We start from the raw sequence: 18,305 nt of genomic DNA, 5'->3' as shown, positions 1-18,305 counted from the left end.
CCACCCCCAAATAAATTCCGGATTCAATGGCGTGGAAAACGATAAAAGAAAAAAAACAATCCAATAAAAGGTGCACTTGGAATCTTTACGGCCAATGCCTTGTATTCTTGGAAGAAGGGGTGTGGGGGAGAGGTTTTCAAAAGATAACGACTCTCCTCCCATCATATCAAAATCAACCCCACCATAGGACAAGGACACCGGAACAAATAAAAACGAAAACAGAGTCAGTTTTAAGGAATACCTTTTTATATATAAAAATTCAAAACTATACTTTCACAATTTTATATACAGCTTTCCCCTGTCTTTCTTTTTCAGTTCTTACATTATTTTATTATTTTTCTTTGTTTTTGCGTTCCGACCTACAACACTTCAGTAGAACGTGCATGGAGAGCTCCCCAAGGGACGGACGCGAACACCCACCAACGCGCACGGTTCCGAGACGACGAGGGACAAAGAGTTACTTTTCCATCTCTTCACCAGTGCCTCGATCGCCGACTTGCGCCGAAGAATCCGATTCACCGCCGTCTCCCCGATACGGTTTCTCCCCCTCTCACGACATTGCGACGGACTCGGCCAAAGTCCCGATCCTCTTGATGAACTCCGGAGGGAGGTTCTTCGCCGGTTTTCTCGGTTTTGAGGTCCGGAAGTCGAAGCCCAACGCGTCGGAAACCTCCTGAGAGCTCCACCCGGCCCGCCTTAACGAGTTGGAGAGGTAATCCGCCTTCAGAAGGAGCCCCTCCAGAACCGCCTGGCTGTCGAAGAACACCTCCTCCGCCGGACCGAACCCCGCCACCCCCGGAGACGACGCCTCCTGGAACACCTCGTCGATGTCCATTTCCCCCCACCCGCCCTCCCGCAGAACCCCGGACAGCTCCTTCAGATATCCTCGGACCCACCCGGCCAGCGGCCGATACCCCGGCCGTCGGGCGATCTCCCCGTCCACCTTGGACGACGAGAACAGCCGGTCCGGCGAACCGAGTGCGGAGTTCCGCCGGGGATCCACCAGATCGCTCCAGAACTCAATCCACCTGGGCGCCCTCCCCTGGCCGGAATCCGGCAGGTTCCACGACGACCTCCGCCTCGAGTACCGCGCATCGAGGCTCCGACGGGACAATGCCCCGCCGCCGGAGCGACTCTCCTCCTCCGGCGACGCTCCTCCGCCAGCAGACTTCTGCCGCCGGAGGAGATCTTCGGGGCAGCTATAGATGGCCTCGCGGTCGAAGAAATCGGCAAGATCGACGCCGCAGTAGGAGACGGCGGCCTGGTCGACGAAGAAGACAGGGTTTCCGGCGAGGCAAGGGGCGGAGGGAATGTAGCAGTGGCCGAAGAGCGGTATCAAGATCGGCGCCTTCTTGAGGGCGAGCCGAGCCGTACGGACGGAGAGCTCGGGGTCCGCCGGCCGCGGCCCCCACGACTTGAGCCAGAACGCGCCGGCGGCGACCTGGTAGGAGATCCCGGCTACCGGAAGGCTGAGGGCCATCCGAAGCTGGCCGGCCCCCCCACCGGAGCGCCAGTCGGGGAAGCCCGGGCCCAGCGGGAGGCCACACTGCAGCACGGCGCGGAGGTCCGGAGGGAACGTGAACCCGAACTCGGCCTCGATCCGGGCGAACTCGTCGCCGGAGAGCCCCCGCTGCAGCGGCACGCAGGAACCCCGCAGGTGCCCGATCACCTTCGTAGCGAGCTCCGCGAACGACACGAGCCCCGTCCGGCCGGGCGTCGACGGGCCCGCTCCGGCGTTGTTGGCCCGGGCGGAGAGCCGCCGCAGCCCCGCCACGTGGGAGTGGGAGAGGGCCATCCTCCTGTCCACGTCAACCATCGCCGGAAAAGGATCTCCGGAGATAGTCCTCTAGGAGCTTTGGATTTAGAGTAAGCGTCTGTAATCAGGGTTAGCTTTAGGATTCTTCCTTCTTCCTTCTTCGGAAAGAGAGAGAGGGAGCGGCTTGTGAGAGAAGGTAGGAAGAGGGTGGGAGGTATTTATAGGGTAGCGGGTACCTTTGGGGTCGGTTGTGTGTTTCGGTGGGACCGCGTTGAGATTTTGCTCGGTAGCTATCGATTGGTTGATTACGAAAACACCCTCTATCTTCTTGAAAATTGACGGGGATAGAGCTCGCCCTTTGGGTTCGTTTTCCGTCAACGTCTCAACGGGGTAAGTGGGTGGGGAAGTTACCGAACTAGCCCTCGGCGCTGCTTGGGTTTTGGGTCTGGTCAGTGATCGGTTTGATCTCGAGTTCTCGACCTACGACTGTATGGTTTTGTATTTGGGCAAGTCCAGTACAGAGACACTGCAGGTCTGCTTTGGCAGGCTGGTCCGAGTCATGCGTTGAAGCTGAGTTCGAGCCGAGTTGGACTTGGCCTAGCCTAGTAGCGAGCGACTTTGGGTGGAAGCTCGAATTGTTTAGTGTGGGCTGAAGTGGTGGGACTTAATTTGACTAGGCTTGCAAGGAGACCAAGGGGGGTTGGCCTAGTAGGGTGGGGTCTTGGCTTTTTGGCGAGGAGTCAAGGTTCGATTCTTATGGGTGTTGCCCTCTCTGTGCATGCCATTGCACAACATGGAGTCAGAGGGCAGGGGTACTGTCCTAGCCTCAAAGTTTTATGCTGTTAGCAGAATGACCGTAGTAGGTACTGGGCCAACGTGCCCGAACTTTGTACTGGGTACAGTTTCTTCGGGTTATAAATCCAAAAAAATAAGTGACTTGCAGTGGAGCCTTCTGGTCTGGGTCCTGCCACACATTTTTTTAAAAATTGGGAGAGAAATAAGGGTTGGTTGGGTCCACGACCCAAGTGTCAACGTTGTGCCCTGATCCAATATCCACAATAGTTGGCAGGTGAAAAAAATGAAGTGGGGCCCCATGAACACCAACTCTCACACTAGAATGGGAACCCCGGTCCCCGTCCCACTCCAAAATTTAAGTAAATGCATGCATGGTGGTTTGTCACTTTTGGAGATACTAGAAAGTTGAAACCCACCCGGGTCTAATTGAACCACTATAAGAGAAACCATACCCAGATCAAGGATTTCATGAACCATACCCAGTAAAATAATATTTTTATCATCCTATAAGGAACTCAAGTCCCGAGTCTGGTATGAAATTTCACAAACCATACCCGACTCCATATATTAATCAGACTGTTCAGGTCCAACCCGGATTCCAATCGGACCTTCTTATTTATCACCAAACCCTGACCCTATAAAGCTTGACTGGGTCAAACCCAACCCATTGACACCCCTATTTAAAGGCTTTTATTTCAGTTTTGATACAAACTTTCAATTTACAGTTTCTTTTTCAAATGTGGATATTCACCCTTATCTAGTGTGTTATTCATTTATTTAGTAGGATTGTGTCAGTTTTGGTACAATCTACAAATTCACACCATTTTATTCAAACATTTGGTCTTACTCTTAACCCTTAGCCGTCGAGAAATTCTAACATGTCAGATGTTGAGTAAGCTTCATAGTGATTTACTACACCTTACACCATCGGATCCTGTTTACCCGGACCAAACCCTATAGGGTCCGGGGATGGTGACAAATAAGAAGACCCTATTAAGACCCGGGTCCAGATCCCAAGGTCCAATTAATATATTGACCCGGGTATAGTTTGTGAAATTTCATATTAGACCTGGGCCTGACCCAAGTTCCTATTAAGACCTGCATTTTTTCAATATAAAAATGATAAAAATTATTATTTTACAGGGTATGGTCCGGATCTGGTTCATGTAGTTCTTATCAGGTCCGGGTATAGTTTCTTATATAGTAGACTCGATTATACCCAGGTCCGGACCCGATACCATACCCGAAAATCTGGTTCAAGTATAATTCTATCTGGGTCCGAACCAAATCCAACTCGTTGACACCCCTATTTACACCTAATTTTAACATCAAGATATCAATTTCAAAGATGTAGAAAACTTTAGGGTGCGCATACCAATGTCACAGCTCTAGTTCCACCGGAAAAATTCAGTGAGGAAGATCTCATAACAAATTAAAAATTTTGTTTTGTGGAAAATGTTGGGAAAAATTACAAAATATCTTCTTATGCAAAAATTTATAAAATATAATGTAATATAAGTCATTGTAAAGAAAAATAAAAATAAAAATGTTCATAAGGGCGCAGCTCAATTAATAGGAGCAACCTATGAACATCACTAAATTGACAGGACATCACAAGTTCAAAACCGAGAGAGAGTGTTCCTGACTATCTTCATATGCAAAAATTTATAAAATATAATGTAATATAAGTCATTGTAAAGAAAAATAAAAATAAAAATGTTCATAAGGGCGCAGCTCAATTAATAGGAGCAACTTATGAACATCACTAAATTGACAGGACATCACAAGTTCAAAACCGAGAGAGAGAGTGTTCCTGACCACAAGGTCAAAGCTGGGTGAATACATTGGAAGGTAAGGCAAGGAGGATCTCAAGGGTTTTATCAACCAGAGGCCAGCCATTGTGTAGTCGATGATCGAGGTTTTCCCTTGGCCTAACCAAATATATATATATATATATATATATATATATATATATATATATATATATATATATATATATATATATATATATATATATAAAGTGTTTTTCTGTGGTAAAATCAAAATGCAATAATGTCATAGAATATACAGCATTTTTTTGAGGATTATTAGCTTTTGAAAATAGTGCAATAAATTCACTATTTTATAAATATTGCTTTAGGTGCATGCTCACGTCAAGAACATGTTTTTTTACACTTTTCGCAGCCCTTCTGAATCTGCTGATTATTTCTCATTTTTGTCTGAACATGAAAGATTGATTGTTCCTTTGAATTGAAACATGGACCTACTAGATCGTAGCCTACCTGGTGCTATCGGGTCTTTATCCTCAGCCCCACCAAGAAGGGCTAGTTTGGCATATCCATAAAACTCAGCAATAAACTTATGGTTATCATGATAATTTGATGGCTTCCTTGGTTTTAGACTAGGAAGTTGATAAGATTATGTACTTCCATAGGCACTTGATACTAAGGGCCTTGAGGCTTGAAAGATAATCTGCCGGGTTAGATCCAACAGCAGGGGAAGGGACATGGACATCATGAGAGAATGATAAATGGATGGGCTGTTACCAGAGGGGACCAAAAATCATCAACTTTTAGGTGTGCTGTCACATGTTACGTACTACGTACACACAGGTCTCGCTAGAACTAATGGGACAGAACACGTTAAATCAAAAGGAAACGGTGATAGAATGGTTCATGTGAACACGTTAAATCAAAAGGAAACGGTGACAGAATGGTTCATGTTACTCTCTCTCTCTCTCTCTCTCTCTCTCTCTCTCTCTCTCTCTCTCTCTGTTCGGCTCAGCTCGTGAAAAGCTCAGCATGGCTAGTAAAAATTGGACTCGGTGAGCTGAGTATAAGCCAGCTTGTTTAGGTATACAAGCCAAGTACGAACTGGCAAAGCTCGGCTTGGCTCATCCCATATGCGCTTGTTTTATATATCATATATAAAAATATTTTACATATTATATAGGTTTTATACATATGAAAACTCTTAAAAACATATTTTTTAAAATGAACCAGCTCTTAATGAACTCCAGCTTGGCTAAGTTAGTGACAAGCTCACCAGCCGAGCCTAAGCAGTGGTGTACCCTTAATGAGCTGAGCTCCACTTGTTTACCAGCCCTAATCTCTCTATATATATACGTATATACACACATGCACAAAGACACACTAGTGTATGAAGTGGTACCTGGCTATGATACATTAGTTTAAGGTTGTCAACTGGTCGAGTTTACCCAGACCCAACCTGTACCAAACCCTATAGGGTTCGGGTATGGTGATAAATAAAAAGATCCAATTAAGACTCGGGTCCAGACCCGAAGGTCTGATTAATACATGGACCCAGGTATAGATTATAAAATTTTTTACTAGACCCGGGCCCGACCCGAGTTCCGATTAAGACCCACAATTTTTCAATGTAAAAATGATAAAAAAATACTGTTTTACTGGGTATGGGTCTGGTTCATGTAGTTCTTATCGGGTCCTCCCAGTATGGTTTTTTTTATGAGGTTTCCAATATGACTTATAGATAGGGATACAAAGGAGTCAAAATGAAGTATCTATGTGATATAGGTCCTAGGATTAAGAAAAGCATTTGCTTACAAGTTACGAACTTACAACCACATTATTAAAATGAATTCTACTCTGCCATTTGTAGACAGATTTTTCCGTCAGAACCATAAAACTATACCAGTCCCAAGTACTGGAGAAACAACCAACCACATGAACGATGGATGAATACAACAAAAGGGTAAAGTACAAATCTAATTAGCTTGCACCTAGTATCTGGAACAAAAGGATGCACAAAATGGAAGTTTCATGTTCATTCTATTCCACAACAAAAGGGAAAATGAAATTCCGGGGACTCAAATGAAAAACATTACTTTAATTCACATTTTTATTTTTTATATATTTTTAAATTTCCTATATTTGTCATATTTGCTGAGAATTCTTATATTAAAGAAGCCAAAAACATTACAAAATTTATTTCACAAAAAAACCACAGCTGTATAATTGGTTACCATGTATGGCTCAAGCAACTTGGCTTATGTACTAGGGTTTCTAATATATTATGTGAATATACTGGCTTCCTGTCCTGAGGCCCTAGCCTACCTGCATCCTAGAATATAACATAGGCCCATTTTAGGTTTGCCAAGTTGCCGTAAGTGCCTTGGTTTCTCGTAGAGGCTTTAAAGTGCGAATCCTGACACATAACAGTGCGTCAATCTTAAAGAGTTACAGTCAATAATCAGACCAAACACACATGTCCCAGCAGGGGTTCAATCTCTACAAGACTGGAGACCAAATCAATAAACTATGGTAAGACAGTAGATTTGCTTGGAATACAACAGTTTTGGTCATGTCTCCCGCCCCCAAAGCCATTGGTCTGATAGGCTCCATAACTAGTTCATGCCTAACAAGTGCATCAATCTTACAAGGAATGGATGGTAATGAGAACACCCGGTTCATGGTTGTTTGCAGACGCAGTTCAGTCAGCCCACAAACACCGCCGTGAACCAAAGAACACGAGCGCCTGTTGGGTGCACCCGGACATTTAAGGACGCAATGACAACCACATCCAACTGCCATGAACACAGAGTATCAAACTGTGAGGTTTGGTTGTATACAGTTCCATGCTTTTGGAAAAGGGGTAGATTCAGTGCTCAATTGTAAAAGACTAATGTACTTTTTTCACAAAAAAGGTTGATGTGTGAATTGCTTTGGTGAATTCTGTATGGTACTATTGAACAACAATGGACTCTTCTCCTTTCTCTAACAATGTTGTGGCACGTAAGAAAAAAATTTAGGGTTTCATGGAAGTGATTTTACAAAACCTGAATAAAATTACACTGGTACCTAGTCGTTCCGTCTACGCCATCGGAAGTGTCTGATTATGAAGCTATCAGCATACAGCGGGTATTTCTTCATGATAAATCCTTTTACGCATTTCCAAAATGAAAAATCCACTGCCACACCATCCTTCCGCACTATGAACAAGCAACGGGAGTTCTCAAAGTCAGGATGATAGCCAATCTGTGAATCAAAATATCGTCATGAACTTGTCAAAGGTGCAGAGCTATATTCAGGAATAAGCATATGAAGTTATGAACACATTTTTAGGTCAATGTAGTAGTAAGGTTTTTTGTTTTTTTGTTTCATGTCTGAATTGCTATCGGCACCACATTTTTCACCATGAAAAGAGACGACATCTAAGGGGGAATAATTACTTTCACAATGAGGATTAGGGCAGAAGGGGTATAGTACACAAGCCCAAGGATAGAGACCATCTGCGGTTTCCAAGAGAGTACTGATTCGAGTCGTTTCTCCTCTTGCTCCTTCAAGCATCGGCTCGTAGAGAACCCACCAGACATCTATTTCGATCTGATCTCAAATTATTCATATGACCTTGCACATTTTGCTCCATAGGCTATGAAGAGTGGGGCAGGTTAGAGGACTGAACTCAAGGAGAACCAATGCCTCTAGGACAAAGCCCAGAATGTTTCTAATTGTACCAAAAGCGTGCCCATATGGACCAAAAAGAAAGTCACGAGAAAAAGAGTTGTATTTCATAATCAATAAGATAATAAACTTTACATGGCAGCTGTCACATAGGTAATATGAAGAATATGACAAAATTTTAAAAAGATGGGTACATGGGTCTGGATATATATGCATACACAAACATGCACATTAAAAAATGAACAAAGATATTATATTTTACAAAATACTCTATGCATGAAGCTAGACTGTTGAATACAAATTAAAAGTCTAAACCATATCAAAGGTAATATAGTTACAAATAATGAAAATAAAATTTACAATTAACAGTAAACACTTTTGATGTCGAGTGTAGACTATACACTGATTGGATCATAAGATTAAGTTCAAACTCAGTTAACCTGTAATCAGGAGTACCTAGTATCAGTATGGGTGTGACACAGACATGACACCGGCACTGGGCTTGGAAGAAATACCCATGTTACATAGCATGACAGTTACACATGTCAGCTTTCTGGGTTAATTGTTGTCAAAATGAGATCACTGAACAAAGTAACTGAAGGGCAAAGAAACCAAGATAACTTTATACATACTGTTATGAAATCAATTCCACAACCAATCTTTTTCTCAAGCTCTGGGTGGTTCGGAAGCAACTTTTCGATAATTTTTTTCTCATGATCTGGGCATAATCTGTCACCACTCTCATACCTGCAAGGAACATATTATTATTCACAAATGACAATCACGGTGAGTTGAAGCCAATAGCACTATTATTCACACAAAGAAACAAAATCTCAAACTAAGTACAGCAATACAAATAATGCCAGCTCAAATTGCACGCAAGAGGCATTCACTATAGTAGATCTGAAAGTATTTACTCTTAAAACGATTTGGAATCTACTGATGCGATAGAGGTGCAACAGCATCCACTTGGAAAAATATTGGTTTTTTAACATAAAGAAAACATACATCATATACTTGATCTTGATTAATTTGCTGCCAATTATCACAACGCAATTGTAATGCCCTAGATTTGGTGAAGTTGACCAGATAGCTTGGGTCCAAAAAACAGGGAAAATTTTCTAAAAATTCACAGATTACCAGAATCACAAAAGTTGCCTCAAGCATCAATCCACAGAATGGTCCCACCAGGATGGAAGGAGAACAAATCCTAAACCAGATGAGTTTCTGAAGATTTCTCTGCATCTGACAGCTGGAATAACTCTAGTGAATATCGTATAAATGAAAGGATACATCAAATGGTACTGAGTCATCATCCTTGATAATGAAGATATCATACACATCTTTCTGCATCCAAACCTACTTCACCAAACGGGTTACGATGCAATGTACCAGGAGGAGAGACTTTGACTATCAAGAACATACATGAGTTTGGTGCTTTAACATACCATTCAACATTAAACGTTTTTTCCCTTTTTTGAACAATTTAAATACCTATCCAGGTCAGACATTATACATTAAGGTTCAGATACACAAGCCATGAATACCATAATGACCAACCTCATCAACCGGACCAATAAAATAGAAGCGTGAAGGGATAGTCTTGAAGAGATGTCTTCTTGGTAGGTGCCTAGAGCATAGAGAAGTTGCTAGCATAAGAGCAAGTTAGGGTGCTTGCTCCATTTTTTGCTTGAATAATGTTAAGCAGCTAGAACCAAGTTAGCAGCGTGAGATATGGAACAATTTAGGGTCACGACTTTATGGTATTTGAATTGTAATGTAACAAGGTTTGAAAACTGGAACATTTTGCTATTATATAGGCGCATTTAAAAGGGAAATCAATTCATCATAGAGAAGTTCAAGTATGACATTGGACACATGAAGGTGGAAGCTTGGGTCACATAACATAGAATGAGGTAGCAAAGGCTGATCCACAGTTACCATGCATGGTATAATCACTGAGTCCTATGACCTTGAAAGGGTTGAGCAATGTCATTGGCTTATCTGGTAGTATGACAGTTTACCAACAACCACATTTGGAATTACAATCATTGATCCTATTCTCAAGAATACCTGCAAATGGGAAAATTGGTTTGCCATCTTTCACTGACATTTTCTGAAAATATATGATCCAGTAGATGTAGGAGTAGGTCTGCTAGTATAAGGATTAAAATGACCGATTCACTAGCTTCTGTACCTTTAAGATATAGTTGATTTGAAGTGGTCATTTTCCATGAAAATGACTGTTGGTACTGCTCATGATAATGTATCAAGTTATCAACGAAACCCAGTGGATTGATTTGATCGAGACCAATCTGCTCTGAGCCAAGACAAATCAATGTAAATCGATGATCGACTATGCTTTTAGAGATAGCAGGGAAGGACATTCAGGCTCAAGCAGGAATCTAGGAATCTGGATAAATTAAATGAAAAGGATAACTTAGTTTTTATATGAAGTCCAATATTGTCTATCTCATCAATCATGTTACAATGAGTTGTGGCAAGCTCCTTAATCACAGCCTTAGCCATCATCACAAACCTCACCTTCAAGCGCAAACTTAGTAATCTTAATCAATGTTGTAAGTATTGTACTGTATCGTACGTATCGTTACAATTTACTCTAACGGTACGCTACACACTTGTATCGTGATATGAGTGTGTAACTGTGTATCGTATCCGTATCGGATACAATTTAAAAGGGCTGAAACTTTTTTTTACTTTGGGTTTTAAAGACCTTCCTAGGGCCGATTTCTCTATTTGTGTAGAGGCCATTAGAGGAAAACCCACACACCCATAGGAGACTTGAGAGCGTTTTGGGGTTTGATTCTTGAACAAGAGGCATTTATGGTTTTCTCGCGTAAGAGTGTATTTTAACTCAAGGAAGTGAGAAAGTAAAAAATATTTGTTCTTTGCTTCATTGGTATATGATTGAAGTTGAATGAGGGTAAACTCCTTTTTTTATGTTTTTAGAAGATATCACTTTACTTTAGGTTTTTATCTTTAATCACATTTTTGTACCCTTAGAACTCAAAATTTGTCCCTAAGTGTTATTGAGCATTGTTTTACATCTTTGTGGTGATTAGATTTAGTAATTTGTGCTCTAGGAGGTCGATGGAAGTTGAAGGTTTTGAAAGATGCCTCTCAAAGGATCCTGCATTGAAATATTGTACACTAGACTTGGATATGTGTTTAAAAGGAATATTGAAGTGTAACTTTTGTGGTTTTGTAATACATGAAGGATTGTATAGATTTAATTGTTATGTTGTGGGGCATAGCAACTCCACTGTAAAGTTATGTATACATCACAATCCTTCTAATATTCATGTTGAGCATCTTACTAGTCTTATAGAAGATGCTAAAAGAAAAGCACGATTACGTACAACATTTGTGAGAGAGAAATTGCCAAAGGTAGTCCCTGATTCAGAAGATCACCCATCATCATCATCTCAAGCTACTGAACAATGCAATAAACAAAGAAACTCATTGAGCTAAAGTTTGATACTAAAAATGACTTTTATATATAGACATATGTTTCTAAACTCTATGTTTAGTTAAGTTAATAGTTAGTTAAGAGTGAACCTTCTTTGTTGCTAATGCAACATAATTCATGATATTGTTAATGAGTTTACCCACACTATATTTTGTTAAAAATTACAAATCATTTAGAGATTGACCATTTATTCCTTAAATACACTTTAGTTAAAGCATCAAACTCAAGCTCTGATATGTTATAAATTACCTGAGATGTTGCATCAAATTCCGAATTGGAAAATACAGCTCTCTCGGTTAAATAGGTTACACAGTAGGCTGAAACAGTTGCACTCGTCAAGTTGTTTAGTAGCAAGCTATGTCACAGGGACTCGCCCAACTAGGTGCCGCACCCCCGTCGATGCGATGCGACGTGGGTGCGCGTGCGGGTGCGGCACTCGGTGCGGTCAACCTGACCCTGGGTGCGTTGACCGCACCCAGGGTCATTTATGTCCAACTTTTGGACTTTAACTTTATATATGTCACAGGGACTCTTCAACTGGGTGCCGCACCCGTGTCGCATCCGCACCCAATGCGGTCAACCTGACCCTGGGTGCAGTCAATACATGCAAGGTCATTTATGTCCAACTTTTGAACTTTATATATATATATATATATATATGTATATATATATATATATAATTTTTTATATTTTTGCCGCACCCCCGCACCCGCACCCATGTGACATAGGTAGCAAAGGAATGTCTAGGCCAGTCACATTCAGCAAAGAAGCAAGAACCTCTTGAGTTGTTTCTGTTTCTGATGTAATATTTTGTTCTCTTTGCAAAATCAAACCTTTGTATATCATGAGGCATGCAAATACATGACCAACAGTTTTATATGGCTTATATAATTGTCTGTCTTAGAATAACTTGAGACTCTAAACTTTAAAATCAACTAAACTACATCAGGAATGAACCTTGCTCAGGTAATAAACTGGTGCAAGGTCATTGAGAAGTTGATGGATCTAGAACAAAAATAACAATTTTCTCACATATGATGTCAAAATATGATAGAAAAACATGGCAAGGGATGAGTGCAAAAAATATCATTTGTAGTGACGAATCGTTAAGGGTAATCATGGCTCTGGTTTTCATGATATGAAATGTATTATAAAAACCATCCGATAGAAGGATAAAGATAATGTCTCTTCTACTAATAAAAAATCAATCTGAAAAATCTCTTGAAGCCCATATCCACTTTACACAGCAAATTATAACCCAAAAGAACTAAAGGAACCACACTCCATGAGAGGATAAATACAAAGTTTTCATCTACTAATTAAAATCAATATGAAAAAGCTTCAAGTCCATTTCCCTTTTGCAAATAGGTAAATATAACCAAAAAAGGACAAAAGAAACCAACTCTAAAAATAACAAAGTGATAACCAGATTCCTTAATAACCAGCAAAACCATCCAAAATTAACCCCATATTTGCGTTGAACTTTAAAGTCACCTATTCTACTTAATGTAGTGTCAGCTTATAATGTGTCCCAATCAGTGGAACAGACTAAGTTTCTTGAATTATCTCAATACCATGTCCAGCAGATGCAGAAATAGACTAAAATCAAATACATCAGATGCCTCCTTAGCCAGTTTCAGCATTACAATGCTCGTTACTCCTGGACTATGCCAGAAGTATATGGCTAAAAGGACTTGGAACATGCCATTTTTTGTAAATTTCCATTAAAAATAATATGCAAGGAGACACAACACAGGGGTATGTTGGAGCATCCGTGTGGCATAGCTCCTTGGACTTCCCAACCGACCATCAAGACTATACGCTCAAACTTAGAACTAGTCAAGGATGTAGGTAGTAACATATTCCCAGTGAATTTACATGTATTCCGATTTACTACGGAATCAAGATTTAGAATGGCACAGCTCGTGAATGCACATATGTGATAAAACTCAGAACTTGTGGATTTGAAGAGATCTTCAAGAACTATAAGCTAAAAAGTTACACATTAACAAGCAATCTCGGTATAGGGAGTTACTACCTGTGGAAGTTTGTTTTAATCCGCGAGTTACCAGTGAGTTAAGTCATGATCCCGGCTAGTTGCAGGCATATCTCTGAGTTCATGTACCATCCACCGGCATAAGTCCACACACGTTTTCTAATTTAGTAAGGACTGTTTCAGTTCTGGCTGCATCACTACCCTATCTCAAGCAGAGCAATGTTTTCTCATCATTGCTTTTCGATCCCTACTATGTATTACTATTCAGCATAAGTTCATCGGTTAGTTCGCCTGTTTGGTTTGTGGAATCAAAAATTTATTTTGAGCCAACTGAACCAAATTCAGATTAATGTTTCCGCTTTTGTTTTTTCTCTTCTCATTGACCATGGTATCCGTGTTTCGTGCAATTTAGAGAACAATTTTCAATTCCCTCAACCGAACAAAGTATTTGGTACCACTCACTAGCTCACCAATGTCCCTAAAACTAATCCTCATCAAACAATCCCCAAAAAAGACACCGAAAATAAGAACGAGCAAAGTTTGAGAAGGAATGGAAGATGGGAGGAAAGATGTAGAACGGAACTCACTTGCCAGAGTGAAGAATCATCCTAACGAACCCGACGAGCGGCACGGTGTCCTCCAGAATCCGGTCCTCCCAATCCACCCACCTCGAATCTATGCCCCTCCGACTCTCCGGACCCTCGATCCCTTCGTCTCCGTAATCCGCAAGCCCCGAGAACCCTCCCTTGCTAACGAGCCTCTCGGCGGCGTCCGTAGAGGCGATGGAGGGCTTGCGCAGCAGCGCTGGGTCGTTGGTCTCGTCGCTGGTCTTTAGGGCGCGGAGTTGGGTCGTCCTCAGCGGCAAGATGGGGAAATTCGAAGATGGTGTTAGGAAGAAACGGGGAATCCGCAGAGAGGAGGGAGAAGAAGGCTTGGGGTTAGAAGATGAAGGAAGCATGAGGCTGTGGAACGGAGGGGCAGAGCTACAGAACGAAGCCATTCTCTCTCCTTTTTCTACACTTCGAGTCCTTCAATTTCCGAGTTGCAGAAACATCTTAGAGAGAGAGAGAGAGAGAGAGAGAGAGAGAGAGTTTATTACCTGAGCAGTTTGCAGTTTGCAGAAAACTCTCTCTCTCTCTTTGGTTGCTCGTCCTCTTCGGCTCTTTCTTTCTGATATCCAAATGCAGTTTGCAGTGGCACGTGTACTTGGATACTGTAGGGGTGTTAACGGGTCGGGTTAGTATGACCCGATGTCCATTCATACCGGATTTGATACCTTCCGGGTTTAGTAATAAACAACGATTACCAATTAAGAATTTGGGTTAGACCCATAGAGTCCATTTAATATATAGAACCGTGTATGGTTTATAAAATTTCATATGCACCATACTCGAGTCTGACCTGAGTTTTAATTAACATGGGCAACTTTTTAATATAAAACCCATAAAAATCAATATGTTACTTGTATTACCCAAAGATGTTACATTATATTCAAAAGATTGCCTGTTTTGAGGATATTACATTTTTTATGGTGATATTAATGAAGCGAGGACAGTTTCATATAGTATTTTATATGAAAATACTAAAACCAAATCTAAATCCAAGTCTAGTTCAACGTTTGTTTGACTTCGAGTCAAATTCAGATTAGCATGTGAAAATGCTATAACAGAATCCAAGTCTGATTAGTAGTCAACTAAACGGACTCGCAATCCAGGATAACCGGCATAAACCCGAAGCATTTCTTGAGAGCAAAACTAGGGCTGCACAACGAGCCGAGCAAGCTCGGGCTGGGCTCTAACTCGTCTGAGAAAATTAAATTAGTCAAGCTTGAGTATGGGTCCAGGCTCGGACAAGCAATCGAGCTTAATCAAGCTATCGTAAGCTCGATAAGTCTGATTAAGTTTGGATGAAAGAGTTATATAAATATACAATCTTCATATATATACATATATATATATAACAAAATAAAAATAAATAAAACGAAAGGTAAGGGTAAGACGTTGGCCTCTTGCACAGGAGGTGGCCAGTTCAAATCCCTTTACTTCTTTGTTGATTTCATTTTCAGTAGCCTTTTACACTGATTCGAAAAACTTTTTATCCTAACTGATGTATCCTTCTAATTTAGCATCATAATGATTTCAAAAAAAAAAAACATAGGTGCACATATTTTTTGCATAATCTCAACTTATAAGAGCATCTACCATTTCTTGTTTACCAAAAAGCATGTTTCAAATTGAATTAATTTAACAAAAAACTTTGTTGTCATAAAGTTTCACATCTAACATAAAAATATATATCTAATCTAATATATGATTCCTACTAAGGCCCTGTGTGGATGACGGGCAAATCCTGGTTTTTGAAAAACTAGGTTTTGCCTTAAAACACCAGCTTTTTTAATGCTGTTTGGGTGGCCAAAAACCTGGTTTACAGTTTTTTTATCACCAAAAAATAAAAATAAAAATTAAGCCAGCCATTTTTTGGCCAGTCGCCAGCTGGGTAATGGCTAGTTTTTTTTTTAAGAAGAACAAAATTCAGTGGCTGGCCGAAAAATGGCCAGCCATCCCAAAAACTAAAAAAAAAAATTGTTCAGAAAAATGTTAAAAAATAAAAGAAATAGAGACAGCCCACCTGCCAGAATATTGCCAACCAACCCAAAAACTAAAAATAAATAAATATGGCCAGCCATTTTCCGGCCACCTACCAACCAAAAAAGTGGTTGGTATGGATATCACCCTTGGTGGGCAAAACCATCCTGGTCATTTTCCAGCCAACGGATAGCCGAAAATGGCCAACCATCAAGAAAAAACAAAAAAGGCTTGAATTCGGTCGTTCAATGGTCGAAATAGCATTGTTCGATTACGACAATATCAGCTCGACCAGCGTCCGATTGGGTATTGGTCAGAAATAGCCTAGGGTGGTAAAACTCAGTTGAAACCCTATTTTTACCAAACCAGGTTATTTGAGTAAAACTTGGTTTGGGTGTAATCCAAAAGGTACCTAATTGGATGTAGAGGATTCATTTCTTGCTTGAAAAAAGGTTGCAGATGATAATGAATGAAATGCATATCATATTATCATAAAAGCATGCATTTATATGTGCTTTTATAGCTTAAGCACATGTTTTTATGTTGTTTTAGGTGTGAAGGAACTTTAGTTCGAATTTTATCTGAATCTGAGTTAAAACGAGAAAATTAGAGCATTTTCTAGAAAATCGGATCTGTACCGATGCGAATTGGATCCAGATCCGATCCAAAACTCTTCTCAATAGACTTTAGATCTTATCCGTATTCCATCTGAACCAAAGTCTATATATCTAATTAGAAAAATATCAGAAAAGTCCTCTTAAAAGTGCCTTGGTGTGTTTTTTAGTAAATTTAGAAAGTTTAGGTAGTATTTTGAAAATAGTTTTAATCAGGCTTATTTTGTAATTTTTATAAAATATCTTTATAAATAAAGGACGTCTAGCCTTGTTTCAGTTGCTTTGCCTAGGGTTTCATGCCACCCTCTCCAAACCCTTGCTTTCCTTTTCTTTCTATATTTCTTATTCTTCTCTCTTTTTTCTTTCTCGTCTATGATTTTTAGATTTCTTCTTTTTCATCGTATTTTGTATTTTTTTTCATTGTTTGGATTCATATTCGCTGCAAGTACCCATGGCTGGAAACTTCAACTTCGGATTTGGTGTGAATCACCATCCACCACCACATTCAATGACCAAGAAATCTCCACGTACAACCAACCGATCTGTTTCTTCCAAAATTTTGCCTTCGACAACTTGATTTTTAGGCGTGTTACAGCAGAAACGGATTACAGTAGCAAAAAGTCATTTGTGGTGTGATATTTGAGGTAATAGTTCTCTCTTTTCTATCCCTAAACTCATCGGCTTGCCCTTGAGGTGCGCCTTCCTCCCCCTCTCTACTTTTTGGTCTTTATTTTCATATTTTTTTAAGAAATCGAGTCTTGACCATTTTTCTTTCAAGTTTAGATTTGTGTTTCGGATATTTTATAGTATTTTATGTCTAGAATTAGATTCTAGGGTCTGATCATTTTCTTGATGGTGTTTTGTTCGAGTCTTGAATCATTTTGGTCAAAACCCTAGCCGAATAGGCTAATTGACTAGAGGTATTTTAAGTAAGTTGTGTTCGTGTCTTGGTCAGTTTGTTATTGTTATTTTTTTTATTGGTTAGTTTAGTTTATTGAGTCTCAGATATGATTAGTTTTAGTTTTTTGTGTTTTTAGAATCATATTTTTAAAAAATAAAAACAAATTAAATTAACCATCATCGATTTTCTTGATTTTTGTGCATAATATTCTTGATCTAGTTAAATCGGTGTATATAGTTAGATTAAATTCTCTTATTTGCGATATTTTTAATTCAATTAGGTTCAGATTAGTTAGATTAATTTAAATTAGTTCTTTGAATATTCAGTATTTGTCTAGATTTAATTAATTAAATTTCTTTATCTTAGTTGATTAGGTTTTTGTAATCTTTTTAATTCTTTTTAATTTTTGGTAGTTGGATCTGATTCTTCCTTGTTTATTTTCATTAATAAGTTAGCTTATTTCATGTTAAATCAAGTTATTATTTATGTCCAGCACATTAGTTACCATTTTTATTAACTCTATTTAGTTTTTATTCAATTAATAGTTTAGGTTAGCCTAATAGATAGAATAAATGATTAGTTATTTTAATAATTTTTAGTTCAAATGAATAAAATACTTTTGTTTGTTGTTCTTATCTAATTAGTTAATTGTTAGTTTTAATTTTAGAAGTTAATTTTAGAATTTAAATCAGAAAATAATAGTGTTAATCATTAATTATCATTTTTA

The 18,305-nt window shown here is 39.8% G+C and overlaps 2 protein-coding genes across 4 annotated transcripts; both read right to left on the bottom strand.

Moving 5' to 3' along the window:
* Positions 1–228: 228 nt before the first annotated feature.
* LOC149816158 (uncharacterized) lies at positions 229–1,911 on the bottom strand. Its single transcript, XM_089987812.1, has one exon. The coding sequence runs from the start codon at positions 1,814–1,816 to the stop codon at positions 551–553; it is 1,266 nt and encodes a 421-aa protein (XP_089843938.1). The 5' UTR covers positions 1,817–1,911; the 3' UTR covers positions 229–550.
* A 4,844-nt stretch (positions 1,912–6,755) lies between these two features.
* LOC149816157 (protein DCL, chloroplastic-like) lies at positions 6,756–14,645 on the bottom strand. 3 transcript variants are annotated; one of them, XM_089987358.1, is made up of 5 exons: positions 14,578–14,645; positions 14,066–14,506; positions 8,625–8,739; positions 7,390–7,566; positions 6,756–7,115 (listed from the first exon to the last, which is right to left on the bottom strand). In XM_089987358.1, exons 2-4 carry the CDS (start codon positions 14,476–14,478, stop codon positions 7,390–7,392), a joined length of 705 nt encoding a protein of 234 aa, XP_089843484.1. In that variant the 5' UTR covers positions 14,479–14,506; positions 14,578–14,645; the 3' UTR covers positions 6,756–7,115. The 3 variants fall into 3 exon arrangements, with proteins under 3 accessions (XP_089843484.1, XP_089843485.1, XP_089843486.1); XM_089987359.1 differs by lacking the exon at positions 6,756–7,115 and having other exon boundaries at positions 7,386–7,520; XM_089987360.1 differs by lacking the exons at positions 6,756–7,115; positions 7,390–7,566 and adding an exon at positions 8,188–8,432.
* Positions 14,646–18,305: the final 3,660 nt, after the last annotated feature.

Source organism: Nuphar pumila, chromosome 14 (assembly GCF_984573655.1).
Source record: "Nuphar pumila chromosome 14, dmNupPumi1.hap1.1, whole genome shotgun sequence".
Lineage (NCBI taxonomy): Eukaryota > Viridiplantae > Streptophyta > Magnoliopsida > Nymphaeales > Nymphaeaceae > Nuphar > Nuphar pumila.
This window is presented reverse-complemented; position numbering and strand designations above follow the sequence as displayed.

What these genes read in the sequence shown, in the direction of transcription:
- LOC149816158 (XM_089987812.1), bottom strand. Translation starts at nt 1,816, where the DNA reads ATGGTTGACGTGGACAGGAGGATGGCCCTCTCCCACTCCCACGTGGCG.
- LOC149816157 (XM_089987358.1), bottom strand. Translation starts at nt 14,478, where the DNA reads ATGGCTTCGTTCTGTAGCTCTGCCCCTCCGTTCCACAGCCTCATGCTT. An exon ending in ATGATTCTTCACTCTGGCAA is followed by an intron (nt 8,740 to 14,065) that starts GTGAGTTCCGTT and finishes TGTTCCTTGCAG; the next exon opens with GTATGAGAGTGGTGACAGAT. An exon ending in GTGGAATTGATTTCATAACA is followed by an intron (nt 7,567 to 8,624) that starts GTATGTATAAAG and finishes TTTGATTCACAG; the next exon opens with ATTGGCTATCATCCTGACTT.